Source organism: Salvelinus fontinalis, chromosome 29, assembly GCF_029448725.1.
Source record: "Salvelinus fontinalis isolate EN_2023a chromosome 29, ASM2944872v1, whole genome shotgun sequence".
NCBI classification, from domain to species: Eukaryota; Metazoa; Chordata; class Actinopteri; order Salmoniformes; family Salmonidae; genus Salvelinus; species Salvelinus fontinalis.
Window position 1 is genome coordinate 826,145 of NC_074693.1, and position 20,523 is coordinate 846,667.

The window sequence follows — 20,523 nt, forward strand, 5'->3', positions numbered from 1 at the left end:
GGGGGGGCCGTGAGGTTATTGTAACTGGGGGGGGGGGGGGCGTGAGGTTATTGTAACTGGGGGGGGGGGGCGTGAGGTTATTGTAACTGGGGGGGGGGGGCGTGAGGTTATTGTAACTGGGGGGGGCGTGAGGTTATTGTAACTGGGGGGGGGCGTGAGGTTATTGTAACTGGGGGGGCCGTGAGGTTATTGTAACTGGGGGCCGTGAGGTATGAGGTTATTGTAACTGGGGGCCGTGAGGTATGAGGTTATTGTAACTGGGGGCCGTGAGGTATGAGGTTATTGTAACTGGGGGCCGTGAGGTATGAGGTTATTGTAACTGGGGGCCGTGAGGTATGAGGTTATTGTAACTGGGGGCCTTGAGGTATGAGGTTATTGTAACTGGGGGCCGTGAGGTATGAGGTTATTGTAACTGGGGGCCGTGAGGTATGAGGTTATTGTAACTGGGGGCTGTGAGGTTGTTGTAACTGGGGGCCGTGAGGTATGAGGTTATTGTAACTGGGGGCTGTGAGGTTATTGTAACTGGGGGCCATGAGGTTATTGTAACTGGGGGCCGTGAGGTTATTGTAACTGGGGGCCGTGAGGTATGAGGTTATTATAACTGGGGGCCGTGAGGCATGAGGTTATTATAACTGGGGGCCGTGAGGTTGTTGTAACTGGGGGCCGTGATGTATGAGGTTATTGTAACTGGGGGCTGTGAGGTTATTGTAACTGGGGGCCGTGAGGTATGAGGTTATTATAACTGGGGGCCGTGAGGTATGAGGTTATTGTAACCTGGGGCCGTGAGGTATGAGGTTATTGTAACTGGGGGCCGCGAGGTATGAGGTTATTGTAACTGGGGGCCGCGAGGTATGAGGTTATTGTAACTGGGGGCCGCGAGGTATGAGGTTATTGTAACTGGGGTCCGTGAGGTATGAGGTTATTGTATCTGGGGGCCGTGAGGTTATTGTAACTGGGGGCCGCGAGGTATGAGGTTATTGTAACTGGGGGCCGCGAGGTATGAGGTTATTGTAACTGGGGGCCGCGAGGTATGAGGTTATTCTAACTGGGGGCCGCGAGGTATGAGGTTATTGTAACTGGGGGCCGTGAGGTATGAGGTTATTGTAACTGGGGGACAATTATAAAAGTCAACCTGAGCACCAGAATGCACTATACTGTGCAACTTGATTGAAGTCCACCTGTGGTAAATTCAATTGATTGGACATGATTTGGAAAGGCACCCACCTGTCTATATAAAGTCTCACAGTTGACAGTGCAAGTCAGAGCAGAAACCAGGCCATGAAGTCGAAGGAATTGTCCGTAGAACTCCGAGACAGGATTGTGTCGAGTCACAGATCTGGGGAAGGGTACCAAAAAACGTCTGCAGCATTGAAGGTCCCTAAGAACACAGTGGCCTCCAACACCAAGACTCTTCCTAGAGCTGGCCGCCCGTCCAAACTGAGCAATCAGGGGAGAAGGGCCTCGGTCAGGAAGGTGAACAAGAACCCGATGGTCACTCTGACAGAGCATCAGAGTTCCTCTGTGGAGATGGGAGAACCTTCCAGAAGGACAACCATTTCTGCAGCACTCCACCAATCAGGCCTTTATGGTAGAGTGGCCAGACGGAAGCCACTCCTCAGTAAAAGGCACACGACAGCCCGCTTGGAGTTTGCCAAAAGGCACTTAAAGGACTCTCACACCATGAGAAACAAGATTCTGTGGTCTGATGAAACCAAGATTGAACTCGCATCTGGAGGTAACCTGGCACCATCCCTATGATGAAGCATGGTGGTGGCAGCATCATGCTGTGGGGATATTTTTCAGCGGCAGGGACTGGGAGACTAGTCAGCATTGAGGGAAAGATGAACGGAGCAAAGTACAGAGAGATCCTTGAGAGATCCTTGATGAAAACCTGCTCCAGAGAGCTCAGACTGGGGCGAATGTTCACCTTCCAACAGGACAACGACCCTAATCACACAGCCAAGACAACGCAGGAGTTTCTTCGGGACAAGTCCCTGAACGTCCTTCAGTGGCCCAGCCAGAGCACGGACTTGAACCAGATCGAACATCTTTGGAGAGACCTGAAAATAGCTGTGCAGCGACGCTCCCCATCCAACCTGACAGAGCTTGAGAGGATCTGCAGAGAAGAATGGGAGAAACTCCCCAAGTACAGGTGTGCCAAGCTTATAGCGTCACACCCAAGAAGACTCGAGGCCGGTATCGCTGCCAAAGGTGTTTCAACAAAGTACTGAGTAAAGGGTCTGAATACTTATGTAAATGTTTTTAAAAAAATATATACATTTGCAAACGTTTCTAAAAACATGTTTTTGCATTGTCATTATGGGGTATTGTGATGTCATTATGGGGTATTGTGATGTCATTATGGGGTATTGTGATGTCATTATGGGGTATTGTGATGTCATTATGGGGTATTGTGTGTAGATTGATGGGGGGGGAAACAATTTAATCCATTTGAGAATACGGCTGTAACTTTGTAAATTTGGAAGAAGTCAATGGGTCTGAATACTTTCCAAATGTCCTGTATGTGTTTATCTCACATGGCAAATAAACTGGAATGTTTAAGCACGGAGTGATTCTGTAATGAAATATTTTGTCCCTTTCAGGAGAGGAGCCTCTCTGTCTCTGAGACTGGCTCAGAATGGACATGCTAAACATGACAAGTTGAGGAACCTGGGAATCAAGAGAAGTATGTGCCTTCTACATTGTTGTCTGGTGATCATTCTGAGTTTCTCCACTAGAGGGCAGCAGCTTATATACAATAGTCTTGAAGCTCAACTCTCATTGTGGTCCTTGCTCTTTCTCTCTGTCTCTCTGCCTTATTCTCTCTGTCTCTCTGCCTCTCTCTGTCTCTCTTTGTCTTTTTGCCTGTCTCTGTCTCTCTGCCTGTGTCTCTGTCTCTCTCTCTCTGCCTGCCTGTCTCTGTCTTTCTGTCTCTCTCTCTGTCTTTCTCTTTGTCGGTGTTGTAGGTAGTGCGCAGGAGCGAACCAAGAAATGTCAGTCTGCCTGGAACAAGTACCTCATTTCCTGTTACACCCAGAATAAGAAGTAATCAGGCTGATAAAGGTGTTGCTGTTGTAGTCCATTCCACCTCACCTCCCTCTCCCCTTCATGAGCCACCTGTCTCCATCACATTAACCAGCCTTGATACGGGTCGTCACTATCTGGCCAAATTGGAAGCCCCGCCTTGTTCTAAAATGTTCTGCCATTGTAATCCTTTGGGCGGGTTTGGTAACATAATGCAGAAGTGACAGTGTAAACATTTATTTTTATTAAACTTTTGACTATTTTCTACATTGTAGAATAAAAGTGAAGACATCAAAACTATAAAATAACACATGGACTTATGTAGTAACCAAAAAAGTTTTAAACAAATCAAAATAAATTTGCTATTCTTCAAATAGCCACCGTTTGCCTTGATGACAGCTTTGCACACTTGGCATTCTCTCAACCAGCTTCACCTGGAATGCTTTCCAACAGTCTTGAAGGAGTTCTCACATATGCTGAGCATTTGTTGGCTGCTTTTTCTTCACTCTGCTGTCCAACTCATCCCAAACCATCTCAATTGGGTTGAGTTCAGGTGATTGTGGAGGCCAGGTCATCTGATGCAGCACTACATCACTCTCCTTCTTGGTCAAATAGCCCTTACACAGCCTGGAGGTGTGTTGGGTCATTATCCTGTTGAAAAACAAATGATAGTCCCACTAAGCCCAAACCAGATGGGGTGGCGTATCGCTGCAGAATGCTGTGGAAGCCATGCAGGTTAAGTGTGCCTTGAATTCTAAATAAATCACTGACTGTGTCACCAGCAAAGCACCATAACACCTCCTCCTCCATGCTTCACGGTGGGAACCACACCATCACACCTCCTCCTCCATGCTTCACGGTGGGAACCACACCATCCCACCTCCTCCTCCATACTTCACGGTGGGAACCACACCATCCCACCTCCTCCTCCATGCTTCACGATGGGAACCACATCACACCTCCACCTCCATGCTTCACGGTGGGAACCACACCATCCCACCTCCTCCTCCATGCTTCACGGTGGGAACAACACATGCAGAGATCATCTGTTCACCTACTCTGCGTCTCACAAAGACACAGCGGTTGGAACCAATAATCTAAAATTTGGTCTCATCAGACCAAAGGACAGATTTCCACCAGTCTAATGTCTGCTGCTCGTGTTTCTTGGCCCAAGCAAGTCTCTTCTTCTTATTGGTGTCCTTTAGTAGTTGTTTCTTTGCATCAATTTGACCATGAAGGCCTGATTCACACAGTCTCCTCTGAACAGTTGATGTTGAGATGTGTCTGTTACTTGAACTCTGTGAAGCATTTATTTGGGCTTCAATCTGAGGCTGGTAACTCTAATGAACTTATCCTCTGCAGCAGAGGTAACTCTGGGGTCTTCCTTTCCTGTGGTGGTCCTCATGAGAGACAGTTTCATCATAGCGCTTGATGGTTTTTGCGAAATGCACTTGAAGAAACTTGAAATGTTCCGTATTGACTGACCTTCATGTCTTAAAGTATTGATGGACTGTCGTTTCTCTTTGCTTATTTGATCTGTTCTTGCCATAATATGGCCTTGGTCTTTTACCAAATAGGGCTATCTTCTGTATACCACCCCTACCTTGTCACGACACAACTGATTGGTTCAAACGCAAATTAACTTTTAACAAGGCACACCTGTTAATTGAAATGCTTTCCAGGTGACTACCTCATGAACTAGGGCTCTTGAGTGGCTCGGCGGTCTAAGAGACAGCATCTCAATGCAAGATGCCTCACTACAGTCCTTGGTTCGAATCCAGGCTGTATCACATCCGGCCGTGATTGGGAGTCCCATAGGGCAGCCACGCAATTAGCCCAGCGTCGTCCGGGTTTGGCCCCGGGGTAAGCCGTCATTGTAAATAAGAATTTGTTCTTAACTGACTTGCCTAGTTAAATAAAGGTTGCACAAGCTGATTGAGAGAAAGCCAAGAGTGCCCGGATGACAGCTTTGCACAAAGTGTGGATACTGTGAAGTATCTCCAAATATATATTTTGATTTGTTTGACACTTTTTTTTTGGTTACTACATGATTCCATATGTGTTATTTCACAGTGTTGATGTCTTCAATATTATTCTAAAATGTAGAAAATAGTAAAAAAATAAAGAAAAACCCTTGAATGAGTAAGTGTGTCCACACTTTTGACTGGTACTGTATATATATTCATGTTTTAATACATTTTCGTGATGGACAAACTAAAACCAGATGGAGATAATATAGATAATGGAGCTGTCCATAAAACCAGATGGAGATAATGGAGCTGTCCATAAAACCAGATGTAGATAATATAGATAATGGAGCTGTCCATAAAACCAGATGGAGATAATATAGATAATGGAGCTGTCCATAAAACCAGATGGAGATAATATAGATAATGGAGCTGTCCATAAAACCAGATGGAGATAATATAGATAATGGAGCTGTCCATAAAACCAGATGTAGATAATGGAGCTGTCCATAAAACCATATGAAGATAATGGAGTTGTCCATAAAACCAGGTGGAGATAATATAGATAATGGAGCTGTCCATAAAACCAGATGGAGATAATATAGATAATGGAGCTGTCCATAAAACCAGATGGAGATAATATAGATAATGGAGCTGTCCATAAAACCATATGAAGATAATGGAGTTGTCCATAAAACCAGATGAAGATAATATAGATAATGGAGCTGTCCATAAAACCATATGAAGATAATGGAGTTGTCCATAAAACCAGATGAAGATAATATAGATAATGGAGCTGTCCATAAAACCAGATGGAGATAATATAGATAATGGAGCTGTCCATAAAACCAGATGTAGATAATGGAGCTGTCCATAAAACCAGATGGAGATAATATAGATAATGGAGCTGTCCATAAAACCAGATGGAGATAATATAGATAATGGAGCTGTCCATAAAACCAGATGGAGATAATGGAGCTGTCCATAAAACCAGATGGAGATAATATAGATAATGGAGCTGTCTATAAAACCAGATGAAGATAATGGAGCTGTCCATAAAACCAGATGAAGATAATATAGATAATGGAGCTGTCCATAAAACCAGATGGAGATAATGGAGCTGTCCATAAAACCAGATGAAGATAATGGAGCTGTTCATAAAACCAGGTGGAGATATAGATAATGGAGCTGTCCATAAAACCAGATGAAGATAATGTAGCTAATGGAGCTGTTCATAAAACCAGGTGGAGATAATATAGATAATGGAGCTGTCCATAAAACCAGATGAAGATAATGTAGCTAATGGAGCTGTCCATAATATATTCTCTGAGAACTAACACTCAACAAAATAATAAAAGCTGGACATTCGGGGAGAAATTACAGGAACAATTTAGCATTATTGATATTGTTTATGTTTGAGCAGAATAACACATTAGCCATGGAAAAAATGCATAGAATTGCATGAAATTCCCTTTAAAACTGTAAACATTTCTCTCAGCTCCATGGAGAAATGTGTGTAGAATTGTTGTGAAAATGCATACGTTTCTCTACATCGCCAAGATGAGGCTTGATTTTTCTCTCTGATGCCAAAAGGCGGGCCTTTAAAATGTTCCTTCCCGGGGTCCACTATGAGCTGTCCATAAAACCAGATGATAATGTAGTTAATGGAGCTGTCCACTATGGGCCCTGGTCAAAAGAAGTTCACAACGTAGGGAAAAAGGTGCCATTTTGGGAGGCAGTCTGGTAACATAATGACAGCTGTATTAACCAGACCAGTTGGGAGGCAGTCTGGTGACATAATGACAGCTGTATTAACCAGTTGGGAGGCAGTCTGGTAACATAATGACAGCTGTATTAACCAGTTGGGAGGCAGTCTGGTGACATAATGACAGCTGTATTAACCAGTTGGGGGGCAGTCTGGTAACATAATGACAGCTGTATTAACCAGACCAGTTGGGAGGCAGTCTGGTGACATAATGACAGCTGTATTAACCAGTTGGGGGGCAGTCTGGTAACATAATGACAGCTGTATTAACCAGTTGGGAGGCAGTCTGGTGACATAATGACAGCTGTATTAACCAGTTGGGAGGCAGTCTGGTAACATAATGACAGCTGTATTAACCAGTTAGGAGGCAGTCTGGTAACATAATGACAGCTGTATTAACCAGACCAGTTGGGAGGCAGTCTGGTGACATAATGACAGCTGTATTAACCAGTTGGGGGGCAGTCTGGTAACATAATGACAGCTGTATTAACCAGTTGGGAGGCAGTCTGGTAACATAATGACAGCTGTATTAACCAGTTGGGAGGCAGTCTGGTAACATAATGACAGCTGTATTAACCAGACCAGTTGGGAGGCAGTCTGGTAACATAATGACAGCTGTATTAACCAGTTGGGAGGCAGTCTGGTAACATAATGACAGCTGTATTAATACAGCTGTCATTATGTTACCAGACTGCCTCCCAACTGCTCTGGTTAATACAGCTGTCATTATGTCACCAGACTGCCTCCCAACTGGTTAATACAGCTGTCATTATGTTACCAGACTGCCTCCCAACTGGTTAATACAGCTGTCATTATGTTACCAGACTGCCTCCCAACTGGTTAATACAGCTGTCATTATGTTACCAGACTGCCTCCCAACTGGTCTGGTTAATACAGCTGTCATTATGTTACCAGACTGCCTCCCAACTGCTCTGGTTAATACAGCTGTCATTATGTTACCAGACTGCCTCCTAACTGGTTAATACAGCTGTCATTATGTTACCAGACTGCCTCCTAACTGGTTAACCAGTTAGGAGGCAGTCTGGTAACATAATGACAGCTGTATTAACCAGTTAACCAGTTAGGAGGCAGTCTGGTAACATAATGACAGCTGTATTAACCAGACCAGTTGGGGGGCAGTCTGGTAACATAATGACAGCTGTATTAACCAGTTGGGAGGCAGTCTGGTAACATAATGACAGCTGTATTGGCTCTGGTGAAAACTAGTGCACTATATAGGGAATAGGGTGCCATGGGGCTCTGGTCAAAACTAGTGCACTATATAGGGAATAGGGTGCCATGGGGCTCTGGTCAAAACTAGTGCACTATATAGGGAATAGGGTGCCATGGGGCTCTGGTCAAATCTAGTGCACTATATAGGGAATAGGGTGCCATGGGGCTCTGGTCAAATCTAGTGCACTATATAGGGAATAGGGTGCTATTTGGGAAGAACGATGCGACTTTCAGCTGCTGCGGACTTGACTGTTTTGATGTGTGAAATTATTTTAGGCACTTTGTGACTGTCGGCCAACAGACTAGCTGTCTTTAGTCAGCCAACAGACCAGCTGTCTTTAGTCGGCCGACAGACCAGCTGTCTTTAGTCGGCCGACAGACTAGCTGTCTTTAGTCAGCCAACAGACCAGCTGTCTTTAGTCGGCCAACAGACTAGCTGTCTTTAGTCAGCCAACAGACTAGCTGTCTTTAGTCAGCCGACAGACTAGCTGTCTTTAGTCGGCCGACAGACTAGCTGTCTTTAGTCGGCCGACAGACTAGCTGTCTTTAGTCGGCCTACAGACTAGCTGTCTTTAGTCGGCCGACAGACTAGCTGTCTTTAGTCGGCCGACAGACTAGCTGTCTTTAGTCGGCCGACAGACCAGCTGTCTTTAGTCGGCCGACAGACCAGCTGTCTTTAGTCGGCCGACAGACCAGCTGTCTTTAGTCGGCCGACAGACCAGCTGTCTTTAGTCGGCCGACAGACTAGCTGTCTTTAGTCGGCCGACAGACTAGCTGTCTTTAGTCGGCCGACAGACCAGCTGTCTTTAGTCGGCCGACAGACCAGCTGTCTTTAGTCGGCCGACAGACCAGCTGTCTTTAGTCGGCCGACAGACCAGCTGTCTTTAGTCGGCCGACAGACCAGCTGTCTTTAGTCGGCCGACAGACCAGCTGTCTTTAGTCAGCCCTCATAATGCATGTAAATGGAGGAGGATGATCCATTCTGTGTATTTGCCAACAGTTCTTCACTGTGAACTTTCCTTTTATGACTTTAAATGATGCTGTGGCTTGTTATTTTTCCTTTACTATGCAATGTGAAAAGTTTTTTGTTTTCCCTTCTGTCATATTATTAGTTACATTTCTGACATATTTGATATGTATCTGTGTGTTGAATAATAAAAGGTTTATTCATTACAGGATCTCTCACTGGTCTTCATTTGTATTTGACAGAACAATTCAAATGTAGTATATTGTCCAAAACGCTTTTCTCAAGCAATCATAACTCATTACGATTTGTATTCTCTCAAGTCTCCGTAACTTGTAGTAACCAACAACAGGATGAACCTGACAACCCCCCCCCCCCCTCTTTATCACAGCTGATCCAGGAACAGCCCTGGGCATTGAGATGTAGAATAATGGTACAGTGAACTGATTCTGGGTCGTCTGATATCACAGGACAAACAGGTGTTGTTTCTGTAGCCTGAGTGCCAGTCTGTTTCTGCCGTCAGGTCAACTCCTTGGTCTGTTTCTGCCGTCAGGTCAACTCCTTGGTCTCTTTCTGCCGTCAGGCCAACTCCTAGGTCTCTTTCTGCCGTCAGGCCAACTCCTTGGCCTGTTTCTGCCGTCAGGCCAACTCCTTGGTCTGTTTCTGCCGTCAGGCCAACTCCTTGGTCTCTTTCTGCCGTCAGGCCAACTCCTTGGCCTGTTTCTGCCGTCAGGTCAACTCCTTGGTCTGTTTCTGCCGTCAGGCCAACTCCTTGGTCTGTTTCTGCCGTCAGGTCAACTCCTTGGCCTGTTTCTGCCGTCAGGTCAACTCCTTGGTCTGTTTCTGCCGTCAGGCCAACCCCTTGGCCTGTTTCTGCCGTCAGGCCAACTCCTTGGCCTGTTTCTGCCGCCAGGTCAACTCCTTGGCCTGTTTCTGCCGTCAGGTCAACTCCTTGGCCTGTTTTCTGCCGTCAAGCCAACTCCCTGGTCGTTTTCTGCCGTCAAGCCAACTCCCTGGTCTGTTTCTGCCGTCAGGCCAACTCCTTGTTATGCCAATTGGCTTGACAATGACTGCAATGGAGTACTAGATCACACACAGATCTGGGACCAGGCTAGCTTTTCCCTTAACTGTAAATATTTGTTTCCATAATGTCTATTTTGGTCAGGGGGCATCTGAGCTGAATCAACTCTGAGAATCGACTCTTTCAGACGATCTGATGGTGCCATGACGGAGTGCGAAGCAGGAAGTGTTTTCATCTTTCTGTCTCGGGAATAGGACACTCCTGACCTGTAAAACAACCAGAAATCCAGCTGAGTAACAGCACCTCAAATGTTGTACTGGTTGAGTTCCTGTTCCTCTTATAGAATATTATCTTAACAGTATTGTGGAACTCCTGCACCTAAATATAAACAGTACCGGCACCTATTTCAGTCCAAGTCCAGCGCTGCCATTTACCTTATCCCTAACCTAATTTGAACCAATTCTGAAATGTAAATATTGGTTTGCAGGTCAGGAGTGTCCGTATAGCCTTTTCCGTCTGTCTCTGCAGCCGTCATGTTGAGGATATATGGATGAGTCTAAAATAGCGCCCTATTCCCTAATGGGCCCTGATCAAACGTTCTTCACTATATAGGGAACCAGCAAGCATTTTGCCTGGAGCCTTTCTGTGGTGGTTCCCCCCCAGGTGATGACGTGTGTTCTCTGGGGGCTCAGCAGTGGGGTGTACCACCTCTGTCTGACGTGACACCACAGGAGTCACCTGGTCATTCCATTCTGACACCAGATTGGGTAAGAGGTGTGAACGTTGTTCTTAGCGAAAAACAGAAATAAGACGAACAGAAATGAGATGTAGAGATTTGAGCAATGAATTGAGTGAATAGACAATTCAGATCTTTGGATAGATCAGGGGAACAAGCCAATCAGAACCACCCTAATGGATAGATCAGGGGAACAAACCAATCAGAACCATCCTAATGGATAGATCAGGGGAACAAACCAATCAGAACCATCCTAATGGATAGATCAGGGGAACAAACCAATTAGAACCACCCAAATGGGATGGATCAGGGGAACAAGCCAATCAGAACAACCCTAATGGATAGATCAGGGGAACAAGCCAATCAGAACCACCCTAATGGATAGATCAGGGGAACAAGCCAATCAGAACCACCCTAATGGATAGATCAGGGGAACAAGCCAATCAGAACCACCCTAATGGATAGATCAGGGGAACATGCCAATCAGAACCATCTAATAGATAGATCAGGGGAACAAGCCAATCAGAACCACCCTAATGGATAGATCAGGGGAACAAACCAATCAGAACCATCCTAATGGATAGATCAGGGGAACAAACCAATCAGAACCATCCTAATGGATAGATCAGGGGAACAAACCAATCAGAACCATCCTAATGGATAGATCAGGGGAACAAACCAATCAGAACCATCCTAATGGATAGATCAGGGGAACAAACCAATCAGAACCATCTAATGGATAGATCAGGGGAACAAACCAATCAGAACCACCCTAATGGATAGATCAGGGGAACAAACCAATCAGAACCATCCTAATGGATAGATCAGGGGAACAAGCCAATCAGAACCACCCTAATGGATAGATCAGGGGAACAAACCAATCAGAACCATCCTAATGGATAGATCAGGGGAACAAACCAATCAGAACCATCCTAATGGATAGATCAGGGGAACAAGCCAATCAGAACCACCCTAATGGATAGATCAGGGGAACAAGCCAATCAGAACCACCCTAATGGATAGATCAGGGGAACAAGCCAATCAGAACCACCCTAATGGATAGATCAGGGGAACAAGCCAATCAGAACCATCTAATAGATAGATCAGGGGAACAAGCCAATCAGAACCACCCTAATGGATAGATCAGGGGAACAAACCAATCAGAACCATCCTAATGGATAGATCAGGGGAACAAACCAATCAGAACCATCCTAATGGATAGATCAGGGGAACAAACCAATTAGAACCATCCTAATGGATAGATCAGGGGAACAAACCAATCAGAACTATCCTAATGGATAGATCAGGGGAACAAACCAATCAGAACTATCCTAATGGATAGATCAGGGGAACAAACCAATCAGAACCATCCTAATGGATAGATCAGGGGAACAAACCAATCAGAACCATCCTAATGGATAGATCAGGGGAACAAGCCAATCAGAACCATCCTAATGGATAGATCAGGGGAACAAGCCAATCAGAGCCATCCTAATGGATAGATCAGGGGAACAAACCAATCAGAACCATCCTAATGGATAGATCAGGGGAACAAACCAATCAGAACCATCCTAATGGATAGATCAGGGGAACAAGCCAATCATAACCATCTAATGGATAGATCAGGGGAACAAACCAATCAGAACCATCCTAATGGATAGATCATGGGAACAAACCAATCAGAACCATCTAATGGATAGATCAGGGGAACAAACCAATCAGAACCATCCTAATGGATAGATCAGGGGAACAAACCAATCACAACCATCTAATGGATAGATCAGGGGAACAAGACCAATCAGAACCATCCTAATGGATAGATCAGGGGAACAAACCAATCAGAACCATCTAATCCCTAAATAAACACCCAGTATATAACACAAAGACATTCACTGTCCACTTCTGGAAATGTTTGATTCATAGTTTCTTGAATGATTTTCTAAGCATCTAATTTTGCCCACTGCCCGCCCTTTTTTCCTTTGCTCTCTCGCTCAGTGGTTCGGGTCAGAAGCCCTCTGCCCCTCCCCTCCCAGCACAATAAATAATGTGCCATGGAGCTCAGGCCTTTTGTGTCCACGCAGATTCTTTCTACTGTATGTTTCCGCTGGGGGTAGGCAGAAACCAGGGCGTTTTATCCGAATAACACAGAGTCTTGTTGGGGTTCTGATAAAGGGCAGCATTGTATGGTAATAGTTTATATAAGACCATATGACTGCTGGGCTGCGCTGGGCTCTGCTACGGTGCAGGGTAGTGGCTAGTGTCGCGGGAATGATTAGCATTTTACCAACGCATCGTGTTCACAAGCCAAGAGCCTTCTGGTTCGATTATAAAATAAACACATTTAATTTAACCCTTCTTTGTACACATTTTGTGTACCACCACAGCTGAAGGTAAAATGCCTCATATCTCTGATTCTCTTTATTAACCATTTGGATGATGATGATGATGATGATGTGTTGAGATTCATGAGGAAAAGAGAGTCTGACTGTTGAGGTGTTCTGGAGTTCTCTGAGAATTCCAGACTAGATTCTAGAATGGTTCTGCAGAAAGAGAGTAGTTACTGACATGAAACATCTGTTCACTGGAATACAATAACTTCTCTTGGTTTGATCTGGGTGTATTTTATGATTGGCATAGTTTAAAGACTGTTTCCAGATTGGCTATAGTTCTTCAGTTACAGGAGAGGTCTTAGACAGTGTCTGTCTGAAAGGTAGTTGTAACATTCTTCTCGTGAGATGGATGTTTTGAGTCGTTGCTTGGAGAATATATCTTGGCTTGTGTGTCTGGTGTAGCCGTGTCCGTCTGTCTGGTGTAGTCGTGTCCGTCTGTCTAGTGTAGTCGTGTCCGTCTGTCTGAAGGTCAGGTTACGATCAGTCAGTATTAATACTTGTTGAATGGATCACATGTCTCCGTTATCGTTTCGCTATTGGCTATCGGAGCGTTATGTGGCGTGACGTTGCGCCCGTGTTAGGCCATCGCCCCAAGGTTCTTAAAGCACAGGCCAGGGATAGGCTGAGTCTTGTTTTGTCGTTGCTGTGACCCGACCGCTCCAGCGCCATGGCCAGGCTACACCTGACGGTGGTGGTTTACGGACCCGGTGCTGCCGACGCCGCCGGTGGAGACTGGTAGGACCAACAGCTCAGGGAATACTGGAGCTCCTTTCTAAATCACACCCTATTTAGTGGGCCCTGGTTGAAAGTAGTGCACTTTTATAGGTGCAGACAAGGGTGTGTTAGGTTGGGGGTTGTTGGCTATATAGAAGGTCCTGTTTTAGTCCACATTAGTACGTTTTGAGAATGTTTTTCTATCCGACGTGTCTGGTGTTTTAGGATTTCAGCTCAAGTTTTTCTGATGATGGTTGGTTGGATACATACAGTACACCTGTGGGGTTCTTTAAGAACTCTTTCTCCCTCACTACAGGTTTGATTGATTGCCTTTTATTAAACGATCGACTCAGAGATTGTACAGTTTCAATGATTGTATCAATATCGTTACCAACGTGTTATGTACTTTGATATTCCTTCGTTACATGTTTCCTTGACATGGTCATTCTTCTGAGGCGTGATCAAACGTCAGCTTGTATCAATACATTGTCGACATAAAGTTGTTCCCTAAGTTCTATATTGTTTTAAAGAACAGTTATTCTCCTGAGTGTGATCATCCGCTTGACATTTCTCCTTTCCAGACTGGGCTTGAGAAAAGCTTTTAGAGCTGAAACGTCAACATTTAAACAGTCTGAACTATATCCCTTCTTGTTTCTCCTCTCCAGACCTGGAATCGAAAATGAACTGGGGGTCCTTTTACGCCGTGATCAGCGGCGTAAACAGGCATTCCACTGGCATCGGCCGCATCTGGCTGTCTGTTATCTTCATCTTCAGAATCCTGGTCCTCGTGGTGGCGGCCGAGTCGGTCTGGGGTGACGAGAAGTCTGGCTTTACTTGCAACACCCAGCAGCCCGGCTGCAACTCTGTCTGCTATGACCAGTTCTTTCCCATCTCACACATCCGCCTGTGGGCCTTGCAGCTCATCCTGGTGTCCACGCCTGCTCTCCTAGTGGCCATGCATGTAGCCCATCGCAGACACATCAACAAGAAGATCCTGAAGAAGTCTGGGCGCGTTTCCCCGAAGGAGCTGGAACAAATCAAGAATCAGAAGTTTGCGATCACAGGCGCCCTCTGGTGGACCTACATGATCAGTGTGCTGTTTAGGATCGTTCTGGAAGTCGGCTTCCTTTATATATTCTACCTGATCTACCCTGACTTCAAGATGTTCCGTCTGGTCAAGTGTGACTCGTACCCCTGTCCCAACACTGTGGACTGCTTCGTGTCGCGACCCACGGAGAAAACCATCTTCACCGTTTTCATGCTCTCCGTGTCGGGGGTGTGTGTTCTCCTCAACCTGGCCGAGGTGGCCTACCTGATTGGTCGAGCCTGTCTGAGGTGTATCCATGGTAAACAGGAAGAGACTAAGGTAGCATGGATCGGTCAGAAACTGTCCTCCTACAAACAGAATGAAATCAACCAGATGATCGCTGACCAGTCGAAGTTCAAGTTCAACATGGGAGCTAGGAAAACCTCTATGGAGAAGGGAGAGAGGTGCTCTGCTTTCTGATAGGTTGCCCTGGAGAGGGAGAGGTGTTCAGATTTGCTGCCTATGGAGATGAGAGCGAGAGATGGGCTCTGCTTTCTGATAGGCTTCCAAGTCCTAGTTCCCACTCATTTTCACTGCTTCAAACTAAAGAACTAACCAGCTTGGAACCATACTGTATAGAAATCCTCATACAATAGCTCCATCTAGTCATAACGCCAATCATCATTTATTTCTTGCTCCATTTTTTCTGGTGACTGGTGCTATGTTCTGGTAGGATATGAAGAAGAACAAACAGACCCAGGCGGGGGGGGGGGGGGGGGGTATTGGATGGGCCCCCAAAAATAAAACTAACCCGGACAAACTCAATGCTGGATTGGAGGGAGAACTTTGTTTGATCGTGATCAACACAGTCACTGTTTTGTCTCTCAACCTCGGGGCAGGAACTGGTGGATAAAGGAACATTTGTTTCAGCACATGACTTGACAAACCCATTGTATTGGAACTCACTGAGTCTTCTACAGCGGGGAGACTACTCCTACAGCACGGAGACTACTCCTACAGCGGGGAGACTACTCCTACAGCGGGGAGACTACTCCTATAGACTACTCCTACAGCACGGAGACTACTCCTATAGACTACTCCTACAGCGGGGAGACTACTCCTACAGCGGGGAGACTACTCCTACAGCGGGGAGACTACTCCTACAGCAGGGAGACTACTCCTACAGCAGGGAGACTACTCCTACAGCGGGAAGACTACTCCTATAGACTATTCCTACAGCGGGGAGACTACTCCTATAGACTACTCCTACAGCACGGAGACTATTCCTACAGCGGGGAGACTACTCCTACAGCACGTAGACTACTCCTATAGCACGGAGACTACTCCTACAGCGGGGAGACTACTCCTATAGACTACTCCTACAGCACGGAGACTACTCCTACAGCAGGGAGACTACTCCTACAGCAAGGAGCAGCGGGGAGACTACTCCTACAGCAAGGAGACTACTCCTACAGTAAGGAGACTACTCCTACAGCAAGGAGACTACTCCTACAGCAAGGAGACTACTCCTACAGCAAGGAGACTACTCCTACAGCAGGGAGACTACTCCTACAGGAAGGAGACTACTCCTACAGCAAGGAGACTACTCCTACAGCAGGGAGACTACTCCTACAGCAGGAACAAATCACTCATTAAGACATTGAAGGTCTTTTTAATGGTGCACAGCAAACGATGGAGCTTTGTTTGAGTACTATCGGTACCAAGAGGGTAAGCAGCAGCGACGTGGAGAACTGGATGTCCTAAAATGGATTCCTGACAACTTCCATTAACCAGTACAAAAGGATATGTTCACATCTCACATTATTCTGTTATATATGCTCATATCCCACAATATACTGTTATATATACATGATATGCTCATATCCCACAGTGATTTATATATGATATGTTCATATCCCACATTAGTGTCACATGATAAGCTCATATTTTTTTTATTTTTTTATTTTACCGTTATTTTACCAGGTAAGTTGACTGAGAACACGTTCTCATTTGCAGCAACGACCTGGGGAATAGTTACAGGGGAGAGGAGGGGGATGAATGAGCCAATATCCCACATTAGTGTTACATGATATGCTCATATCCCACAGTGATTTATAAATGACATGCTCATATCCCACATTACAGTATATACTGCAGTACTGACGATGGAGGCTCTTTACACAACAACATCTTTAGCTGCAAAGTAAACCGTATTTATTGAGGTTACTTCTCACAACCAAAGATCTGATAGTGGATTGATGGATACAAATCTTTGTTATTAATAGGCGTGGGTTTTTCTAGGCTCTCAGATGGTACTATAGAGTCTCATGGTGTTGCTAGGCTCTCAGATGGTACTATATAGTCTCATGGTGTTGCTAGGCTCTCTGATGGTACTATATAGAATGTCATGGTGTTTCTAGGCTCTCAGATGGTACTATAGAGTCTCATGGTGTTGCTAGGCTCTCAGATGGTACTATATAGTCTCATGGTGTTTCTAGGCTCTCAGACGGTACTATATAATCTCATGGTGTTGCTAGGCTCTCTGATGGTACTATATAGTCTCATGGTGTTTCTAGGCTCTCAGACGGTACTATATAATCTCATGGTGTTTCTAGGCTCTCGGATGGTACTATATAGTCTCATGGTGTTTCTAGGCTCTCAGATGGTACTATAGAGTCTCATGGTGTTTCTAGGCTCTCAGACGGTACTATATAGTCATGGTGTTTCTAGGCTCTCAGATGGTACTATATTGTCTGTCATGGTGTTTCTAGGCTCTCTGATGGTACTATATAGGCTCATGGTGTTTCTAGGCTCTCTGATGGTACTATATAGTCTCATGGTGTTTCTAGGCTCTCAGACGGTACTATATAGTCATGGTGTTTCTAGGCTCTCAGATGGTACTATATTGTCTCATGGTGTTTCTAGGCTCTCTGATGGTACTATATAGTCTCATGGTGTTTCTAGGCTCTCAGATGGTACTATATAGAATGTCATGGTGTTTCTAGGCTCTCAGACGGTACTATATAGTCTCATGTTTTTAGGCTCTGACGGTACTATATAGTCTGTCAGTGTAGTCTTATGATTTCGCTAGGCTCTCAACGGTACTATATAGTCTGTCAGTGTTTCTCGGCACTCAGATGGTACTATATAGTCTTATGATTTTGCTAGGCTCTCAATGGTACTATATAGTCTGTCAGTGTTTCTAGGCTCTGATGGTACTATATAGTCTGTCTTGGTGTTTAAAAAACTCTGACATGTTAATCACAGGCATCTCAACCCATTATTGTGGATCTGTCCAGAAATTGTGGAATTGACAAGTCACATGATGTGCAGTGAAACCTATGAAGAGGCAAGAATGAATTATTTCAGGCTTGGGCGTTGCCAGGCAAAGTAGATTAACCAATAACCTCCTGGTTTTTGATTGGTTGAAAATAGGCTGTTGCCATTTTACATTTACCTACAGTAATTTTATTCCATTAAATCATTTTATTTGCATAATATATTTTATTTTACACATTTAATGAGAGGAAAGTTATTGTACTGTAATATAATCCTGCTCCATCTCCTCTCTCTCTTTTCCTGTTTTAGTGTCCAGTTCGTCAGTTTACAATTTAATCATACACATTGTTCTCATAGAAGGCTAAATACATTTGTTGTACAGTAAAATTATAAAGATAATGAATTGAACCTGTGCTTGTCATTCAGCTGGTCAACAGCTCTTTATTTCTGCTGTAGTTACAGTATTAATGTTCATCTACCGTCGGTAAACCAAGTCTTTGGGTCACTTTCCTAAAATGTCCCTGTTTCCACAACTCCTAGTTGGAGGATTATGAATTTTGGGGAAAGTTAACAGAATTTTGCAGCCCTAATCCAGTCCATGGTGTATATAGACAGGTTGTAACCGTGTATATGTATATATTATTGGAATAAAATACATAATGATTTGAACAACTCAAATGTGTTGACATGCTTTATAATTTTGACTGACATTGCAGTGTCAGTAGCGGTATGTTATGGTTTCACGTCTTAGTGTACAGTAAATCCATGTTGATACCGTGTGTGTTTACCAGCACTCCCTATAGCAGACTTTCTGGAGTTGGAGTCTTGTCATTCCTTCTTTTCCACTCCTGTCATTGGTGGCTTTAACATTCTTTGCCTGCCTGTCATTGGTGGCTTTAACATTCTTTGCCTGTCATTGGTGGCTTCAGGACCTAAATGGCTGCTCTTCTCCAAAGCTTTGTTCCAAATGTAGTGCACTACTTTTGACCAGGAGGCTCATAGGGCTCTAGTCAAAAGTAGTGCACTCTGTAGGGACTAGGGTGACAATCTTACTCATGCCCCCCTCCACCACAGTGATAGAGACTCCATCTCCCTATATTTAGCAATGAGCTGCCCTTGATGCCAGACAGACCAGGAAGTCAAGCTTATAACTCTAGGAGCGAAGACGGGGAGAGAGGGTCGGAGAGGAACTCTAGGAGTGAAGACAGGGTCGGAGAGGAACTCTAGGAGGGAAGACGGGGAGAGAGGGTCGGAGAGGAACTCTAGGATGGAAGACGGGGAGAGAGGGCCGGAGAGGAACTCTAGGATGGAAGACGGGGAGAGAGGGTCGGAGAGGAACTCTAGGAGGGAAGACCGGGAGAGAGGGTCGGAGAGGAACTCTAGGAGGGAAGACCGGGAGAGAGGAACTCTAGGATGGAAGACAGGGAGAGAGGGTCGGAGAGGAACTCTAGGATGGAAGACGGGGAGAGAGGGTCGGAGAGGAACTCTAGGAGGGAAGACCGGGAGAGAGGGTCGGAGAGGAACTCTAGGTCCTGGGTGAAGCCTTGACTGACTGAAGAGTGAAGACAGGAGTGTGTTGGTGTGTCCCGTAGTGTGGAATGGTCTTGTGGCCAGTGGTGGGCTGGTCTGGTGTTTCCTGTTAATTCAAGGGCATTCCTTCTGCTGGGGCCTGGAGAGAAGAGACAGAGGAGAGGAGCGGCATGCCACAGAGGCCTCACTGGGTTGGAGAGAGGGACTGAGGAGGCGGGAGAGACACAGGAGGGGCCACATGGTCTCAGTACCACAGGGAGCCACTCCTCTGGGGGACAGTTGACTGAGAAGGTAGGTACTTCCTGTTTCAGTCTAACACTAATTTCATGAAGATCCCATTGACGTTGCTTCCAGTGTCAGTTTGGAACTCAGTGAGTTATATTTGAGGACAGACCATTTTTACGCACTTCAGCACGGCGGTCCCGTTCTGCGAGCTTGTGTGGCCTACCACTTCCCGGCTGAGCCGTTGTTGCTCCTAGATGTTTCCACTGAACAATAACAGTGTAACAGTATAACTCCAGACCGTCCTCTCGCCCCGACACGGGCGCGAACCAGGGACCATCTGCACACATCCCTAGGTTTCAGAGCAAGTGACGTAACGGATTGAAACGCTATTAGCTAGCCATTTCACATCCGTTTCAACAGCACTCAGTTGACCGGTGCAGCTCGAGCAGAAATTTGACGAACTGACTAGTTGGAAAGGTGGCATCCTAAGACGGTGCCATGTTGAAAGTCACTGAGCTCTTCAGTACGGACCATTCTACTGCCAATGTTTGTCTATGGAGAATGCATGGCTGTGTGCTCCATTTTATACAGTTGTTTGCTGAAATAGCCGAATCCACTAATTTGAAGGGGTCTCAACATACTGCTGTG

General features: G+C 45.4%; 2 protein-coding genes across 3 annotated transcripts in view; both read left to right on the forward strand.

Annotated features, from left to right (window-relative positions):
- LOC129827309 (uncharacterized) overlaps positions 1-9,130 on the forward strand; it is a 45,537-nt gene extending 36,407 nt beyond the window's left edge. Inside the window, exons 8-9 of the mRNA XM_055888035.1 lie at positions 2,604-2,686; positions 2,967-9,130. Of these exons, the coding sequence (XP_055744010.1) occupies positions 2,604-2,686; positions 2,967-3,049 (166 nt within the window). The 3' untranslated portion in view covers positions 3,050-9,130. The remainder of the gene's footprint in view (positions 1-2,603; positions 2,687-2,966) is intronic.
- Positions 9,131-12,924: 3,794 nt separating this feature from the next.
- Positions 12,925-18,798, forward strand: LOC129827310 (gap junction beta-1 protein-like). Of its 2 annotated transcripts, none has more exons than XM_055888037.1 (2): positions 12,925-13,100; positions 14,480-18,798. In XM_055888037.1, the coding sequence occupies exon 2, from the start codon at positions 14,494-14,496 to the stop codon at positions 15,319-15,321; it is 828 nt and encodes a 275-aa protein (XP_055744012.1). In that variant the 5' UTR covers positions 12,925-13,100; positions 14,480-14,493; the 3' UTR covers positions 15,322-18,798. The 2 variants fall into 2 exon arrangements, with proteins under 2 accessions (XP_055744012.1, XP_055744011.1); XM_055888036.1 differs by lacking the exon at positions 12,925-13,100 and adding an exon at positions 13,693-13,835.
- The last annotated feature ends 1,725 nt before the right edge of the window (positions 18,799-20,523 follow it).

Bases quoted from the DNA above. Each gene is read 5' to 3' on its own strand.
- LOC129827310 (XM_055888037.1), top strand. From the start codon at position 14,494: ATGAACTGGGGGTCCTTTTACGCCGTGATCAGCGGCGTAAACAGGCAT.